The sequence below is a fragment of the Cebus imitator genome, unplaced genomic scaffold (assembly GCF_001604975.1).
Source record: "Cebus imitator isolate Cc_AM_T3 unplaced genomic scaffold, Cebus_imitator-1.0 Scaffold440, whole genome shotgun sequence".
Classification (NCBI taxonomy): domain Eukaryota; kingdom Metazoa; phylum Chordata; class Mammalia; order Primates; family Cebidae; genus Cebus; species Cebus imitator.
This window is the reverse complement of record NW_016107755.1, coordinates 924,403-942,411: the sequence shown is the minus strand read 5'-3', so window position 1 is coordinate 942,411 and position 18,009 is coordinate 924,403. Positions and strand designations below refer to the sequence as shown.

At 48.9% G+C, this 18,009-nt stretch overlaps 2 protein-coding genes across 3 annotated transcripts; one reads left to right on the top strand and one right to left on the bottom strand.

The window, feature by feature from the left end:
- On the top strand, window positions 1-3,224 carry PPP1R11 (protein phosphatase 1 regulatory inhibitor subunit 11). Of its 2 annotated transcripts, XM_017510543.2 has the most exons (4): window positions 1-387; window positions 1,475-1,583; window positions 2,007-2,098; window positions 2,308-3,224. In XM_017510543.2, exons 1-4 carry the CDS (start codon window positions 319-321, stop codon window positions 2,500-2,502), a joined length of 465 nt encoding a protein of 154 aa, XP_017366032.1. In that variant the 5' UTR covers window positions 1-318; the 3' UTR covers window positions 2,503-3,224. The 2 variants fall into 2 exon arrangements, with proteins under 2 accessions (XP_017366032.1, XP_017366035.1); XM_017510546.2 differs by having other exon boundaries at window positions 2,007-3,224.
- Window positions 3,161-8,911, bottom strand: RNF39 (ring finger protein 39). Its single transcript, XM_017510523.2, has 4 exons — window positions 8,113-8,911; window positions 6,337-6,359; window positions 6,035-6,126; window positions 3,161-4,590 (listed from the first exon to the last, which is right to left on the bottom strand). Exons 1-4 carry the CDS (start codon window positions 8,473-8,475, stop codon window positions 4,010-4,012), a joined length of 1,059 nt encoding a protein of 352 aa, XP_017366012.2. The 5' UTR covers window positions 8,476-8,911; the 3' UTR covers window positions 3,161-4,009.
- Between the last annotated feature and the right edge of the window lie 9,098 nt (window positions 8,912-18,009).

The window sequence follows — 18,009 nt, the reverse complement described above, 5'->3', positions numbered from 1 at the left end:
TTGCAGCGCCTGCGCGGTGTCACGTTACGGCGGAACTAATCCAGCGACGCCTGCACTTTGACGCATTTGGTGCCGGGGAAGGGAAAAAGGAGGACTGCAGAATGCGTCACACCCGGAAGCAGAGAGCCGGAAGTGGAGTTGGCCAGGCTATCCCGAGGGGTGGAGAAGCGGAGGCCCAGGAGGAGGGGGAAAAAAGAAGGTGGAGGTTCCTGGCTACCACTCTGAATCCGATACCGCTTCTCTTAGACCTCAGAGACAGAAAAAGGGAAGGGTGTCTCATCCTCCTTCCTCCTCTCATCCCTCTTCTGAGCCTTAGCCATGGCCGAGGCAGGGGCTGGGCTGAGCGAGACCGTCACTGAGACAACGGTTACCGTGACAACCGAGCCCGTGAGAAAGGCGGGGGGCGGTGCTGTTTAGGGGTCTGGGAGATACTGGGAGGGAGGGGACAGGGATGAGAAGAGTTGCTGGAGTAGCTGGGCCTGGGGATATGGGAGGTGTATGGTTGGATATCTGGGGCTGGGAGAATCGGAAGGTATTGGAGCTGTTTGGAGTGGCAGAGGTGGTGCAGGAGGCTGGTCAAGAGACATGTAATAGGGAGGTACAGTTAGGATATGGATGTATGCCGCTTGGGTGGTCATGTGTATAAATAATGAACGAATGGGAAATTGAGGGTTAAGGAGCCAGGAAGATGTTGGGAGGAAATCAAAGGTAGTGTAAGATAACATGGTTGGAGGCCAACTTATCAATACTTATCATAAATATTTGTTGAATGGATGAATGTAAAAGGAAGTGACAGGAATGAGGAAACAGGGAAAGGAGATGAAAACAGGAATTTTGAGAAATCAGAGAGCAAAGATGTAAATGGAGAAAAAAGAAACATTTTTCCAAAAACATGTTAAGTTGCCTTCAAAGGGAGAAGGTTGCATTGGGCTTAATACTCTTGGATTAAAGGGAGTTTAGTAATTAATAGATTAGTAATACTCACTACTAGAGATGCCAGGATGCAAGGGAATAGGTGGTTAAGAGGTAGAGAGGGCTGGAGCTTGAGAATGAGAGTCTTTTTTTTTTTTTTTTGTTAATGGGAAACAGAATACAGGATCTGGAAAAAGGAAAGGAAATCAAAGATTAGGTGTTGGGGACTGAAAAATAATTTTCATGTATTAATACTACCAAGGATGATTTGGGGAGGAAGACGGAGAAACAGCAAGGATTATATTTTCCTTTGAAGAGTTGCTGGGACCTTCCCTAGGTTAGGAATTGAATTCTCTTATACTGGTGGTATAAGAACAGGAAATAATACTTATTCCTCAAGGGACTCCCTGAGGTCAAAGATCTGTTCTGTTTTATCTTGTCTCAGCTCCTCTGGTGCTATGTCTATGGAACTAAAGAAGAAAAGAGAATAGGTTCCCTGGGAGGGAGTGGGAAAGATCAGTAGGAAGGAACTAGAGAGGTATGCCCATCCTTAACCTTCTAGGAGAACCGGAGCCTTACCATCAAACTTCGGAAACGGAAGCCAGAGAAAAAGGTGGAATGGACAAGTGACACTGTGGACAATGAACACATGGGCCGCCGCTCATCAAAATGTGAGTAATTGTTGGCCCACAGTAGCCCTGGAGTTCTGGCTCCCTTCGGCATATCTTGTATCTACTCATATCCACTGGCTTTCCAGAAGCCCCAAGATGCTTATAATTCTGTCACTTTTTTGGTGGTTCTCTGGTATCAGGGAAAAAGGTTAAGGGTTGAGGGAAAGAGGTAGGGAAGGGCTAGAATTGGAATTGCCTAGGTCTGCCGGCAAGAAGTATCAGAGGTGGCAGAAGTGGGGCTTTGACTTCTTGGTTCTCTAAGAAGACAAGTAGGCTGGGGCCTGAGTCCCAAGGGGTGGACCTAGGGGAGCTGGATCCTGGAAGATAGGAGGAAATAGAAATTTTCACTGAGATTGAGTTGAAATGGAACTGATTATACATCTTACCCTTCCTCTTTAACTGGGCTCCTCCCTCTAAATCCAGGCTGCTGTATTTATGAGAAACCTCGGGCCTTTGGTGAGAGCTCCACGGAAAGTGATGAGGAGGAAGAAGAGGGCTGTGGTCATACACACTGTGTACGTGGCCACCGCAAAGGACGGCGTCGTGCATCCCTGGGACCGACCCCCACCACCCCTCCCCAGCCTCCTGACCCTTCCCAGCCCCCACCAGGGCCAATGCAGCACTAAATTCCTCTCTCCCCCACCATTCCTGTGTCTGTCTGGCCCTGAATGTATCCATGTGGCTACTTCTCCAGCCCCTTCCTTCCCTCTCTTCTGCCTGATAGAGGGAAGAGGAAGAGAAGAGTGGACAGAGATCCTGGAATTCTGACTTGCTGCTATTCCAGAACCCAGGCTCCTGGGTTCCCCTAGTCCTCATTTTTCCTCCCGATACTCACCCTTTTCTCTCGAGGGATCTAGGCACCCTGGTCCCAGTCTCTTCCTTCTGTTCTCACTGCCAAACTGCCTGTCCTGGGATCTAGTTATCCTGGCCCTACACTCTCAACTTGAGTAGTGAACACTTAAATTGGGTTTTCAACAATCCCAGCTTTCACTGCCAGGGTCCCTGTCAGATTCCAGGAATTCGCACCCTAGCTATGCTTGCTAATCCTGGTTTAGAGCTATCCCACTAAAATATTTAATCCAATTCTTAGTTCTTGCCTGTGAGATATGAGGTCTTACAGGAGACCTCAGGGCTCCCAGCCCTTCTCCTTTTGCTAACCCTCCTCATGCCCTCAAGAGGAGTTAGTTAGAAGAGAGGTCCTTGCCATTCTCACCTCTAATGGAAAATGGAAAGAGAAATAATCATATCCTTTCTTCCCACCCTTCTCCTGTGATTTAGGATTTCTGACAAAGCTGGCTTGAGATTGATCACTTAGAGCCAACTATCTACTCAGCCTTTTGTTTTTCACCTTCAGAGACAAATCCAATATAGTCCCAGGGACCTGGGGGGAAAGGGAGGGAACAAAGAGATGGGGGTATATCCCCTATACTACACTCTTACCTCTTACTTCCTAGGCTTTGATTTCTCTACCAGTCCAGATGTTCAGTTCTCTTGGCCCTCCCTACCCCTTACTGGGATCTGGTTTTCATTTTCCAGTCCTTCTTGCCATACACAATTGCAGAGATCAGTCAAATCCATACCGCCACTGAGATCTCATTTATTGCCACAGATGCACAAAATAAATAACCCAAAATCACAAAATGTGTTAAATATGGGCCCATTTATACATTTTACGGAGAAGGGCGTGAGACTATACACAGGATGAGTTTGGGGATGTCTGAAGTATTCCCAGGTTGAGGAGGGGAGAAGGGAAGTAGCACCTTTGGTTTCTTTCTGTATGTCTGCAGAGAAGTTTCAAGAAAGTTCTTATGGAAAAAAGGCTGTGAACATAGAAAGCAGTCACAGGAGGTTGGGGAACTAGCTTGTCCCTCCCCACCCCCTGATCGCCCAAAAGGGTTATGAAGCTTCCTAGAGGGTCACAGGGCCCAGACCAGGGTCAAGCCTCTTGTTTTAGGAGAAACCTCAGTGGACAGGCAGGGTAGCCCTGTCCTTAGATCTGTGGGGAAAGTCCTGAGCCCTTCTTTGGAGCTAAGAGAGGCAAGAGTGGGAGTTAAGTATTTGACTAGCAGAGCCTCTGTGTAGGAAACCCCGTCACTTTGCCAGTACTGCTGCGGAGGGCCTGTTCCCCACTGCAGGCCTGGAATAGTATAGCAGGGGGAAGTCAGTCAGGAAGTACTGTAGTAGCTGTCGGGGAGAGAAGATCCTGAGAGCCAGGGAGCAGGAATGGATTTGGTTTTGAGCAGGGATGTGAAAACCTGGAGGCCAGCTAAGGTCTTATTATTTTGGGAGAAAAAATGTGGGTTGGTATTAATACTCCTACAATGGGCGTGTGAATGAGCTCCCTGAAATGAGAAGGGAATTCTACGCCCAAAAACAAGCAGCCACAGGGCCAGTGGCCGGGCCAGACTTCTAGCTGGAGACGAGACTCAGCTTTCCGCTGGTACAATGCGGAGTAGGGCACGAGGGTCACGGGTGCAGAACAGCGGGAAGATGCGCTCTCCCAGGGGACCGGGCGCCTGGAAGGCGAAAAGCAGGTCCAGTGAGCGGCCGTCGTAGAAGGCCACACGGCCCCGCTCCCAGTCCAAGTCCACGCGAATGCGCCGTGGCGGGGACTCGGCGCTGCCCAGCGGGGTGGGCTCGGGTGCCGTGAGGGCCCACAGGCGGCCGCCGCGGCCCTCCACTGCCCACACGGCCCCCGAAGGGCACAGCCTCACGCGGCCCTTGCGTTGCACGGATTCCCCGGCGGCGCCCACTGCATAGTGGCTCTCCCCGTCGTCCTCATCCTCCCCAGAAGAGTCTCTGCAGGAGGCTGCGTCCCCAGTCTCCACTTCCCAGCAGTGGCGGCCGGCCCCGAAGCCCTGCGCGCCCAGCACAGCCGGGAGCTGATCGAAGCGCGTGGGGGCATCAGGGGGCGAGGGCGTCCCTGGTGGAGCCAGTTGGACGCTGCGGCGGTCGGCGGAGATGAGCAAGCGACGGTGTGCGGTCCCAGGGTCCAGGGTCAGGTCGGCTGAAGAGGGGGAGGCAGGGAGAAGACCTCATGAGAGAGTTTTCTAAACCACAGTTGGGGTAGGGTGGAGAATAGTCGACGGAGAGCATGTAAAAGACTGAGTGCTAGTGACCCCACAACAGCCCAAAAGGACCTAAAAGAAGGAAGGCATATGAAGAGCAGGCCTGGGCAATATTGGACGTTGCTCCGATGCACCACTTCTGTAGAACGGAACTTGGGGAAGGATCATACCGGCCCAGGCCGGGGGAGCACATCAGGAAGATCAAAGGAGAGGATGTGGGGTTGGGGGAGGAAGAGTGAGGCTGATCTGACTTCAAGGGAGGAGTGAGGACTGATACCTCAATCTGCAGCATCTGGGGTGGAGCATGGGAGCTGGGTCAGCAAAATGGGGATGGCTCATTTAAAGAGAAAGGCATACTGATACTGGAACCTCAAGTGACAGGGAGGGGCACAGGGAGGAATCCAAGGTATCCTGAGGAACCAGACCACCCACCCACCGGAATAGGTGGGGGTGGACAGGCCTATTTCTATAGAGGGTGTGGGGAAGAGGCGGAGAGCAAGTGGTGACAGCCAGAGACCAGAAAGAAAGAACCATTGACCTTGTATGTATGGGGTGCTTTGAAGAAAGATTTCTGAATTAGGGGTACCAGAAGCAATCTGGACTAGGTGAGATGATGGATGACCAAGAGGGTGAACCATCTTCTCTAGGCATTTTAAAGAAGGATGGAGGGCACCCTTGTTCTTGGGAGTGAGTGAGGAAGGAAGGGTCAAGGAGATGCTGGGGTCCCTTTCCAGAGAGGAGTGATGAGAGGTGGTGGAAGCAGATTTCCTGGGACACACCTAACCTTCAGGGAGCTGTTGTTTGTATGAAAAAGGAAGAGGGAAAATGGCTGGAATATGAGGAATCGAGGATGGACATTGTTATAGGCTGAACTGTGCCCACCCCAACCCCCGCCCCCCCACACACACAAAGATAGGTTGAAGTCCCACAAACCTCAGAATGTGACCTTATTTAGAAACAGGATCTTTACAGAGGTAATCAAGTTAAAATGAGGGTCATTAGCATGGCCCCTAATCCAGATTGCTGACTTACAAAAAGAGAAAATTTGGGCACAGAGACAAATGCATACAAAAGAGAATGTGCAGACCTGTCACCCAAAGCACATGTGAGGCTACCAGAGGGGAGGAGAGAGGCAGGGAACAGATTCTGTCTCATGGCCTTCAGAAGGAACCAACACTGCCGACACCTTGATTTCAGACTTCTACCTCCTGAACTCTGAGATAAATGTCAGTGGTTTAAGCCACCTATTTTCTAGTACTTCATTACAGCAGTACCAGGAAACTAATGCAGACATCAAAAAGGACCCGATCTTTTTTAGGGCTATCAGGGAGAAAATCTAACGCAGACTCTCATTCAATTCCCCTCCCTCCCTTCCCTCCTTACCTGTCAGTCTATGAAGCATGTTTTTGACCACTGGATAATCTTCAGGGAGATCATCCTCTGGATTAGGTGACTTGGGTGCTGGGACTTCCAGTCTAGACAGATGAGGGGAAGGGTCAGCAAATCAGCCCTCTGATGCTAATGCCCCCACACATACCTCACTCGAATCTCTGGAGGAAGAAGGGATGAGGCTGTACCCCCAGAAAACCTGCCTGTTAATGGGAACAAAAATGTGGGCCCAGTGGAAACATGATGGCTATGGTAGCTGCTAGTGAAAAGGAAAGAACAGTAAAAGCAGAACTCACCGTCTCCACGTCTTCCTCATATCCTAGGATGGGCAGAAACAAACATGGATGTGAGCTCTGGGCCTCATTCTGTGGGCATCCTTTCCTATCTTCCCCCCTCCCCAGGTGAGCTCTGTCTGAGTTGGCAGTGTCCCTCCTTACCTTTCAGGCTGATCTCACCTCCTTAGGCTTTGTGTTCCTTTACCTCTCATTCTCCTCCTTCACCTTTCATGATCCCTCCTTCCTCTCACCCCATCACTTTTCCCTCATCCTCCTAACTCCATCCCCACTGTCTTCCCCATCTCCACTCCCCAAGAGTTCTCAGTTCTCCTTTCCCAGCCTCATCCATGCCTGTTTCTTGTCCCCAGAGCCCTTGCCTTCCTCTGCTGCCTCCTCAGTCCCATCTCTGTCTCTTTCAGTGCCTCCATCCTTATCTGTCTTCCCCATTGCATCCCAGAAAAACATCTGTCCCTTCCACCCTCCGTCACACAGACAAAATACACACCCAGAGTCCTTGGGCTAAGAGTTGGTATATAAAAGCCTTACAATAAAGCTGCTTCCCCTCTTGCAGTAAAAGCCCAGTGACATTTATTGGGCCCTTTCCTTTGTGTCTCTGGACCCTGGCCAGGGAGGCAGCTGGGCTTGAGTGTGTCCCTAAAAGCCCAGCAGATCTGCAGAGTACTATGGGAGCCAGGAGAGGGCGCTGGATGCTCCCCTCCAAACACTGGGATGCAGACCCCTCCACTTCACTGTCCAGTGCTAATGGCTGGAGTAGGCCGGTAAGGTGGAGGGGGGAGAGAGAAACAATTTGCCTAATTGTACTAATTACACTCAGACTAATTAGGTCTATGAAGACTTCAAAGGGCAGAAGCAAGACCCAAGACCAGCTTGGCTGCTGGGGAGAAGCCAGTCAGTAATCTCGGACGCCCAGGGGTCGGGCAAGGGAATGGGGTTGGTTGGTGGCCAAGAAGCCGGGGCGCAGGAGAGGCGCGGGGTTAGGTGGGTGCTAAGACTGAGATGTGGACAGGAGCCAGAGGCCGCAAGGACGGTTCTCCCGCACCTCGCCTCCACCCGTCGGCGCTCCTGCCTGGGGCCCTGGGAGGAGCCGAAATAACAATAACAAACAACACACAGCTTAGCCTGAGCCAGAGTCCGCGACCAACCCCCACGACGCTATAGGGGCGTTTGGATCTGCGCTGCGCTCCCCACTTCCTCCATCCTCTGATCAGTCCCCTCCTCTCCAGCTTTTTCTCCACCACCCACCAACCGGCCCAACCTCCTGCTCCCCCTCCTCTAAGCAGATTCTGCCCTCGCCCACCATCCTCCCAGACCCCCGCTCGCCCTCACCTGGGTCGGCTCCCCATTGCGCCCGCCGCTCCCTCCCCTCCGCCAGCTCTCCTCCTCCCGGGCGCCTGCAGCGGCCCTGTCAAAACTCCTGCAGTTCCCGCGCTCTTCGCGGCAACTCCAGGGCTCTCTGCGTTGTATCCAGTACCCCTTCTCTGCCTCCCCAATCTCTTCTCCCCAGCCCCTCTCACAAGGCTCAGGCATCCGTCCAGCCTCCTCCCCTGTGAACCAAGTGTCAACTCCTCTTTCGTCCTTCCCGGAGCCTCGCACCTTGAGGAGCCAGGGTCAGACCTCGCCCCCTCATCCTTTGCTTTTCTCTCCCCACCCCATCCTTTGCCTAAATTTCCACAGGGGCTCCGGCTCCGGAGATGCCGTTCCCGGCTTTGCCGGGGAACCCAGGAACCTCTCCCTTACACCAACAACTCCGCACTCGCAACGCGCGCCCAGCCTCACCTCTCCGTACGGGTCCAGAGAGCCCATGGTGGGGATGCGCCCCCCTCGGCGTCTCCCCGCGAGGGCCCCAGGCTCAGCCAGCTTCTGTCGCAGCTCGCGGCTGATCCGCACCTCCACTGCCAGCCGCACATTAGACCTCAGGCTGCGGCGGGGACACGGCAGGCCGCAGCAGGGACAGGCGGTGGCGGAAGCCTCGGTGCCAGTCGCCGGCGGGGTCCCCCAGCGACGGGCCAGACACGCGCGGCAGAAGCTGTGCTCGCACGCCAGTAGCACCGGGTCCTCGAAGGGGCCCCCGCACAGAGGACACGTCGCCAGCTGCTCCAGACGCTCCACCAGCCCTGGGCCCAGCTCGGGCGCATCCATGGAAAGCCGGTATCTGGACGCCGCCCTTTCCGCGACCACCGCGACCGCCTTCGAGCGCGCAGATGGCGGGCCGCCCCTGCTGCTTGCTGTGTAGATGCCCTTCTCTCCGTCTCCCGCATTAACTTTTGCCGCTTTCCGCCCCTCTTCTGGGATTGCCTCTCTCTTCAACCAGTCTCAGTCTCGGCCAATCTCTCTGCCACATCAGGCTTTATAGGGAAGGAGGAGGCTCCTGCGGGAGGTAAACACCAGGTCTTGCGCAACGCCTCATCTGGTTCTCCCGCTTCCCGAGTAAGGTTTGGGGGAGGAGGGTGGGGAGAATAGTACACCTGGGTCCCCGAGCCTAGGAGGCTGCCACTAGAGGGCGCTCTGGGGGCGGGGTAGTCCTGTAGGGGGAGGGTAGCCCCCTGTGACCCCCCAACGCAAGAGCCCCAATTTTACTTTATGCATGTGGTGCGCGCATGGGCCGGGAGCCCAGGCTCGCTCTTGGCATGTGCGCCCACATTGCCAAGGTGTGAGTCATTCCAGGTGGCTGGCACGCCTACCTCTGGGAGCTGGGGGCCGGAAGCACAGATCCTGGTTTGTGTGGCTTTGGCAAGCCTCCGAGTGTTGATGTGTGGTTGTCATCCCCGGTGCCTCTCGCCTTTCCGTCTTCCTTCCTTACCTATTAAGGGCTTAAGGGCACTCTGAAGCTCTAGGGTAAGGGGTGGGGAGCAGGCGCCCACACTCGGCCTCGGAGTCAGAGCAGAGCTCTCTCCGCTCTATGTCTGGCCAGCTCCCAGGGGCTCTCCTTACTTTCTTCCTGGGTCTCTCTTTCTGATCCTTTCTCTCTATTTTTCCCTGTGTGTGTTTTTATTGTCATTTTTATCTTTTCCTCCTTCTTTGGAATGTACCCGGTATTCTCTGTTTCCACTCTGGTAGTTCACTGAGGCTCAAGGAGCTGGAATAGCTGAGGTCACATAGCAAGAGAGTGACCAGAAGTGGAGCCTACCCCTGTCATCTTCTGACTTGTGCTCTTGCTGTGACTCAACCCTGCCTTTTTCGCTGGCAGATCCCTGGGACTCCTTCCCGCTTCCTGATTTTTTTTCTGATGTTCCTTTGTGCCTTCATTCCTCACTTCCATCTCTGTCTTTTTTGCCTTACCTGCTCCTCTCCCCACCTATCCTCTTCCTCTCTGCTCCTGTCTCTTCCTAGCTTCTCTACCCTTTCAGTGCCAGATCTAGCTGACTGGATACTCATGGGGTTTGTGCATAAGCAAACATCAGATGTCTACAACTATGATCACCCACAGTTATATAACATGTGTCTGCATCCATCAATGTCCAAATGCCCAAATGTGCATAAACCTGCAGATGAAAGCACTCATGTAATACAAACACCACAGATATATATCCTGTGTATGAATAGCCTCATACACACCAAATATCACTGCGATAAATGTCCAGTGTTATTTAGGAACAGATGGACATGCAAAGACAGACATGCTCAAAGATGGACATGCTCATTAGATGGACATGCTCAAAGAAAACAGGCAAAGAGGCAGATACTATCATTAGTTTTGTTATTAATAAGAACAACAGTATAACAACAGTAAGTCTTTATGGAGCAGCAGGACTTCATTAGACACCCCCTCCAGGCACCCTTCTTCTTCCTCCCTCATACTTATCAGGGAGACACTCAAATATGACACCCCGATAAACAAACCTGCACAAACAAATACAAGTACATTCATCTTGGAACAGCCCTTCCAGCTCAGTGCTCATAAAACACACAGATACCCAAGCATAAGACTACAGTTATGACTGAAATCTATTTTGTAAGAGGAATAATGGTCCCCCAAAGTTGTCTACATCCTAATTCCTGGAACCTGTGAATATGTTACCTTACCTGGAAAAGGAGAATTAAGGGCGCCGGTGGAATTAAGATTGCTAAACAGTTGAGTTTAGAGTAAGGAGTTTATTCCAGATTATCCACATGGATCCAATGTAATAACAACTGTCCTTAAAAGTGGAGGACCAAGGCTGATGAGGAGAACCAGAGAGATAGCAGCATGAGAAGTGATGGACCTGACATGGCTGGCTTTGGAGACTGAGGCAGGAAGCCATAAGCTAAGGAAGTGGGTGGCCTCTGGAAGCTGCAAAAGATGAGGGAACGGAGTCTCCAGCAGACCATTCAGAAGGAACCAAGCACTGCTGACACCTTGATTTTTGCCCAGTAAAACTTATTTCATGCTCTGAACTACAGAATAATAAAGTAACAAATGTGTATTGTGTCAAGCCCCTATGTTTCTGGTAATTTGTTACAGTATCATTAGGAAACTAATAGGCGAGGTTGCCTTTTCTCCTCCAGTCTCTGGCTCTCTGCGTCTATTCGCACTCTCTGTTGTTGCACCTTCCAATTTGTCACATTTTCTGGATTCTCTGCCTTTCTTGACCTTCTTGTGAGTCTCCTGTTATCTCTTTTCCTTTGGATTACTTCATTGTCCTGGCTTATCCCGGACTCCAAAGCCTCTCAAGACCTTTTTGGATCTGGGCTTGAAGTACTGGAGAAATGTCTCTGAGTCTCCTCAAGAATCTCAATTGTCACCAACCCAGGTGCCTTGCCATGGCCCTTATGAGCCTGTCAGTGCTTAACAGCTTCATTTGCACATTAGAATCATCTGGGAAACTTTAAAATTCCTGACGCGCAAGTGACACCTCAGACCAATTAAACGGACACTCCGGGGATGGGTCCCAGATGTCAGGACTTTTAAAAGCTTTCCAGGTGGTTTCAGTGTTTAGCTAACAGGGAAACCATGGCCTTGAATGATAGGTGTACATGGCCTTGAATGATAGCTGTCACTCCATTTTGCTTCTTATGCTCTGTGCAACGCCTTCGATTTGTCGTTCCCTGAGCATGCCGCTGCTGGTGCGGCTGTGGCACCTTTGCACTTGCTGCCCCCTCTGCTTGGGCCTCTGCTCCTTCAGAGCTTCACGTGGCTTACCCATTTTCTCACTCATGTCTCAACCCAAAGGTAACAATTAGAGAGGACTTCTTTTACCACATGTATCTCAAGTGGTCTTTCTCAAAGGCATTCACTATCTCTGTACCCAGATTTAGTATCTTCCTGGTATTTATTACGATCTGCAGTGATCTACTTATTGACTTTTCATCTGTCTCTATCCAACAGAACAAACCTTCATGTTTGCTGCTGCTTTCCCTGCACCTAGAACAGCACCTGGCACCCAGTGAGTCTCAATAAACTTAGGCCAGATGTTGAATTGCTCATTACTGATTGGACAATGTGAGAGGGTCATTTGATTGGCTCTGCTTAGACCTTCGGATCCTTCTCAATCAATAGTCATGCCTCACTGACATATGCCAGGCACGGTGCTGGGAAACGCTCATGTGATATGAGACATATGGTACTCAGTCTGGCTAGGAAGCTCGTGACTAGTTGTCGTTTGCCTTCCATAACCAGATGATGAGGATTCCTGCTAACAAAGGATCAGCTCAGCCTTTACGCCCTGGCTACAATGAGTTCATACCTAATGGTTCCAGGACACCGGTAAGGGAAAAGGCATTTGGAGACAGACTCTGCCAGGGAACATCTCACTTCTCAATAGCTTCTCCCTCCCTTTCCATAATCCCTAACAACTCTAAACTTGATCCCCTAATTACCTTCCAAGTTCGTTCTATTTCCAGAGAGCTGGAAGGGCGGGTGTGATTTTATGTGTGTTGGCTTGGCTTTGCTTGCTCCAGCTGATCATGATGGGATCCTGTCTCTCTGCTAGGATCCACATCTTCCTTCCTTAATGTAGGTGCCTCCCCAATAACTGTTCCCACCTCTTTCCAACTCTTTCCAGGATTCCTACTTGTGGTGTTGTGGAGTGTGACAGCTTGGTACCCGTGCATGGCACTAGGGAATGTTAGAGGTGGGAGAGGTCTTGACCCATCCCTTTCTTTTCTTCTCTTCCTCTTCTTTCTTCTCTCCTTTTATTTATCCTTCGTTGTGTCTCCTCCATGTTAGTAACATCCTCATGCTTTTCAAAACCCTGCAAGTTTTTAGAATCTTCAAGAGGGAGAGAGAAATATGAAGAGGTGTTTGGGAAACTAATGAGAGAACAGTCATGGTCCCTGCCCTTAGGAAGTGTAATAAGGCAGGTAAAGTGTACCCATTCATCAACAAAATTTACCACTAACCAATTAGGGTGTGTAATACGGCAGATAAGGTGTATCCATCATCAACTTGAATCTGTCATTACCAGATTATAAAGGTGCAGTGAGGGGGGAAGAGTGAGTGAGGATTCTGTTGACATATTGAAGGACAAGTGGAAATGATTTCAGGAAGTCTTCCAGGAGGAGGTGACCTATGAATGAAATGAAGGTTGTGTTGAGTGGAAGAGAAGTGAAAAGACCTGAGCAAAGAATGTGAAGCACCTCTGGGAAGAAAACTGGATTGGGAAAAGAAGGCCTTGGAGGTAAGAAATCCAGATGAAAGAGATCAGAATTTTTCTCAGTTCACACTCACTATGCTTCCCAAAGATTTTCTTCAACCTTGATTGTTTCTATAATGACTCATTTTTTTTAAGGACTTGGATGTTTACAATGTGCTTTCACAGAACTGGAAATTCTATCAGAGCAGAGAAGTTTTCCTATGCAACTACTCCAAGGACACTGAGTAAAACTTGCCCTGATGGGAAGGCAGTTTTAGGAGGGGTGGCTTGAGTCAGAGATAGTGGAAGAAGATCCAGCCAGATTAATCCAATTAATCCTGACACTCAAATACAGGACTATGATGTAGAAATGTCACCCTCATAGTGCATTCTCTCATTTAACCCTGTAACAGCTGTGAGACCGAGTCCAGCCATGTTACAGTGAGCCCCCTGGGATTCTGGCATGGTAAGGGATTTGACGAGGCTCAAACAGCACGGCAAGAGCCAGGATTGAAATTCAAACCTCCTGGCTCCAAAGCCTGTAGTATTCTTTTCCTTAAATATTAATGTCTTTCATTTGAGACTTACTTTCTCTTTTCTGTCCCTCCTGGAAGCCTCCTTCCTTTCTCTTCCTTTAAATCTCTGCTCAGGGCTAACAGCTTCTCTGAAATGTTGCCCATCCTTCAAGTTCATCCTAGGTGCTCACTTGTCTCTTTCCTTCTAACAACCTACCTCTCAATGTCACTAATATTTCTCTCCATCATTTAAATTCTCCCTTAAACATTCACTATTTGTTCTCCTCTGCTCAATTTTCTCAAAGCCTTCTTGTTCACCAAGCCCTTGGCAGTTTCCTTTTAAGTGTTGTGCATTCACTCATCCATCCACTTAATTATTCAACAGCTATTTACTGAGCACCTACTATGCACCATGCATTGTTCTAGGAGTTAGGGACAGTGGAGAACAAGCCAAGCATAGTCCCTTGTCCTCTGGAAATTTAGATTCCATTGAAAAAGGCCAACAATAAGCAAGTAAACAAATAAATTAACAAGGTAATTACAGATTGTGATCAGTGCTTTGAAGAACACAAAGTGGTAATATAAGAGGAATTAACTGGAGGAGGTGTGTACTACGTTTAATAGGATGTTAGAAAAAGCTCCTCTGAGGAGGTGACTGATGAGAGGGAGCCGGCAGTGAGAAGGGTTGGGGGAGAGCCCTCTCAACAGCAACAACAGCAGATGCAGCTCTGAGGTGGGAAAGCTCTTGAAGACGTATGAAGTGTGACCACAATGGCTTGATGTGAGACTAAAAAGGTACTAAGAGCCAAGCTGTGTAGGACCTTAGGGACCAGGATAAGGAGTTGTTCTAAGAGCAGAGGAATGCCGCTGAGGAGCTTTAAGTGTGGTATTTACATGGTCCAGTTGATTGATTGGTTGCTTTTAGAGATGGGATCTGCCTGTGTTGCCCAGGCTGGTCTCAAACTCCTGGCTTTGATCAGTCCTTTCACCTTGGCCTCCCAACGAGCTGAGATTATAGGCATAAGCTGCCACACTCAGCCTGATTTGTGTATTTTGAGGCTCATTTTGACTAGTAGTCTTTTCTCTCAGTTTTCTTTTCTAATTAACATCCCCCTTCACATTATTCACATTCAAGATGATCATCGAATTTCCATGTCCACTTCCCCATCAGGGAGAATAAGTTTTCCAAACAAGTTATTTATTAACCCGTACAAGGCTCCCTAGTAAGTGCACCAAATATAGCTAATTTGACTCTGCCTCTCACCTCTATTAAAGACTTCAAAGAATCATAGATTTGTAGAATGTTGGAGTTGAAAGGGACACCAACAATGTGTAGTTTAGCCCTTACAATATGGATAAGACCATGCCCAGAGAGATGGTCTAGCTGGTGTGTAAGTAAGGAAAACTTTCTGATCCTCATCCCTCAAGAATGCAGAAGCAGGTTCCTTCCTGTCTTTTGGGCACCTATTTCAATTAAAAATATATTAACTGAGCACGCGTGATATGTCTAGAGTCAAAGCCCAGCTCTACAAGAAAGAGAGGTAACTGAGAAGTTCATGCACAGCAATACTGGGGAATAACGATGTTTAACAGACACTGCCCTCAGGCAGCTTTGAGTCTGTGGCCAGCAGAGATCCTAAACAATCACACAGTAAACCTGTTGAAGTACAAGAGGAGGAGAATTGTATCAGGTAAACCTCCAGGCAGGAAGGGGAAATCACTCTAGGTATTTTAAGGAGCAAGGGACTTAATGCAAAGAACTAAATGATAAGAAAATCATTGAAAGGGCTGGAGGGTTAGAAGTCAGGATGTCGGTAGGGCGCGGTGGCTCATACCTGTAATCCCAGCACTTTGGGAGGCCGAGGTGGACGGATCACGAGGTCAGGAGATGGAGACCATCCAGACCAACATGGTAAAACACTGTCTCTACTAAAAATAAGAAAATTAGCTGGGCATGATGGCATGCACCTGTAGTCCCAGCTACTCGAGAGGCTGAGGCAGGAGAATCACTTGAACCTAGGAGGTAGAGGTTGCAGTGAGCCAATATCATGCCACTGCACTCCAGCCTGGCGACAGAGAGAGACCCTGTCTCAAAAAGAAAGAAGAAGAAAGAAAAGAAGAAGTCAAGAAGTCCTAACTGGACTCTTGGCTTCAAGGTCAATCACCATAGGTCAGTAATGCTGCGGCTACTGCTGGCATAGCGGCCACTGGCCCAGCTGCCCGATGCACATCTCATGTCTATTGGAGCTCATCCACACTCTTCTGCAGGAAAATGGCCACCAGCTCACTTTTGCCTTTCAAATCTCATACACATACGTTTAATTGGAAGGACTTAATTCATGTCCAGAATCCTAGCTCCAAAAATTCTGAAAAATAGAGTTTTTACTTTTCAATCTCTTCAACAGAAGGGAAATGAAGTCAATCCACACATGTTGGGTTGCCAGTTAAATTTGAATTTCAGATAAACAATGAGTTTTTAATATAAATATCTCCCACATATTGTATGGGGCATTATACTAAATCATTGCTTATGATTTATCTGAAATTCAGATTTAAATGGACATCCTGTACTTTTATTTGATAAATCTGACATCTTGACAAATATCCAGCACAGAGACTGAGAGCAGAAGTCCTTAATTTAAATGGGGACACTGAGAAAGGCCCATCCTCTGGGGTGATATCTAAGGGGAAACCTGAGAGATGAATAAGAGATCATCATGCAAAGAGGGGAGACAAGGGCATTCCAGGCACAGACAACAGCTTTGCATCAACCTAGAGGCAAAAACAATTTGGGCTAATTTAAGCAAAGTTGGCACATGATGAGTTGGGAGTGACGATGGCACAAGATAATAATGAAGACTTCGGCAGAGACTAGAGCAAGCGAAATCTTAAGCTTTAGTCGTGGAATAAGCAAGAGTGCAATGGGGGAGACCCAGGGCTACTACATGCGAACTGCATTCCCGGAGTTGTATAAGGCCATCATCCCAAAGAGAGAAAACCATGCCAGTAATTTAGGTGAGAAAGGATGATGGCTTGAGTTAGTGGGCTCCAGTGGAGCTGAAAATAAGCAGTCCAGCCAGGTGTGGTGGCCAGCAGAGAGGCCTATAATCCCAGCACTTTGGGAGGCGATGGCGGGTGAATTGCCTGAGGTCAGGAGTTCGAGACCAGCCTCACTAATATGCTGAAACCCTATCTCTACTAAAAATACAAAAATTAACCGGGTGTGGTGGCATGCGCCTGTAGTCGCAGCTACTCAGGAGGCTGAAGCAGGAGAATCACTTAAACCAGGAGGTGGATGTTGCAGTGAGTCGAGATCGCACCACTGCACTCCAGCCTGGGAGAGAGAGTGACGCTCCATCTCAAAAAAAGAAAATGAAAATGAGCAGCCCAATTTAAAGTGCATTTTGTAGATAGAATTGACAGAAATGTTGAAGTGGCCTTTGGGTGATGAGGGAGGGGAAAATCCGAGACGAATTTCTAATTTTTGGAATGGACAACCATGTCATTGCAAGTGCTGTTACAGAAATGGGCAACATTCTTAATGAGCTTTGGATGTTGAGATGGGATCACAAGAGAGGGGGTAAGGACAAAGTGATGAGCTGTTTTGTTTCAGCTGGACAGCAGTCCACAATGACTGCCTCTCCTCTGCAGAATGTCCCCTAACATGCACTGAGACCTGTTTGCTCCATCCTTCTCTCCTTCCTCCCTGCCTTCCCCTTCATCATTTTCTCTTTCATATTCTCTGTCCTTTCTTTTGGCTTTGTGGTCATCCTATTTCCTCAACAGAATCGGAGTCTCAGCCAGTGAGATGGATGGAGTGTAGGCAGCTAGAAATGGAAGAATTCCTGTGCTTCTGTGATCCAGTCTCCCAGTGGCCTTTAAACCATTTAACCTCTGTTGTCCCGACCCCAGGAAGAGGTGAGGCTGGAAGCGGGTAAAGAACTTGGACTGAAGCATCAAGGAAGGCCCTGGAGGAAAGAGCCAGCATCATCCTCCAGCAAATGGGCAATCCCTTAGTACAAACTCCTCATTTTAAATTGAAAAAAACTGAAGCCTTTGCCCATTTTGACTAAACCAGATAAGAAATTACACAGTATGAAGGAAAATTGACAACACTTAGAAACACTGTAAAGTGAAAACAATTATACTTACATCAAAAAATTGTTTTAGGAATGAAAAAGTAATTTATATTTATTCATTCAACAAATACTGATTAAAGACCTACTATGTGCCAGATACAGTGTTGGAAGCCGGGGACTCAGTGAAGATCACACAGGCAGGAACCTGCACTCATGGGAATTACACTGCAGTCAGGAAAACAGCTCATAACAAATAAGTGAGTGGAATGTATGGCAGGTACCATGAAGCAATGTATAGCTGGGAAGAAAGATACAAATACTGGCATAGTTTTCTCTCTTTGGGATGACTGTCTTATGCAACTCTGGGGAATGCCGTTAGCAAGTAGTGGCCCTGGGTCTCCCCCATTGCACTCTTGTTTATTCCACGACTAAGTCTTCATTATTATCTTGTACCATCTTCACTCCCAGCTCACTATGTGCCAACTTCGCTTAAATTAGCCCAAATTGTTCTTGCCTCTAGGTTGATGT

Excerpts from the sequence above, each read along its gene's own strand:
- PPP1R11 (XM_017510543.2), top strand. The coding sequence starts at position 319 with ATGGCCGAGGCAGGGGCTGGGCTGAGCGAGACCGTCACTGAGACAACG. Across the intron at positions 1,584-2,006 it reads GGGCCGCCGCTCATCAAAAT|GCTGCTGTATTTATGAGAAA; the intron begins GTGAGTAATTGT and ends CTCTAAATCCAG. Across the intron at positions 2,099-2,307 it reads GCTGTGGTCATACACACTGT|AGGGAAGAGGAAGAGAAGAG; the intron begins GTACGTGGCCAC and ends TCTGCCTGATAG.
- RNF39 (XM_017510523.2), bottom strand. The coding sequence starts at position 8,475 with ATGGATGCGCCCGAGCTGGGCCCAGGGCTGGTGGAGCGTCTGGAGCAG. Across the intron at positions 6,127-6,336 it reads ATGAGGAAGACGTGGAGACG|ACTGGAAGTCCCAGCACCCA; the intron begins GTGAGTTCTGCT and ends TCATCTGTCTAG. Across the intron at positions 4,591-6,034 it reads CATGCTTCATAGACTGACAG|CCGACCTGACCCTGGACCCT; the intron begins GTAAGGAGGGAA and ends CCCCCTCTTCAG.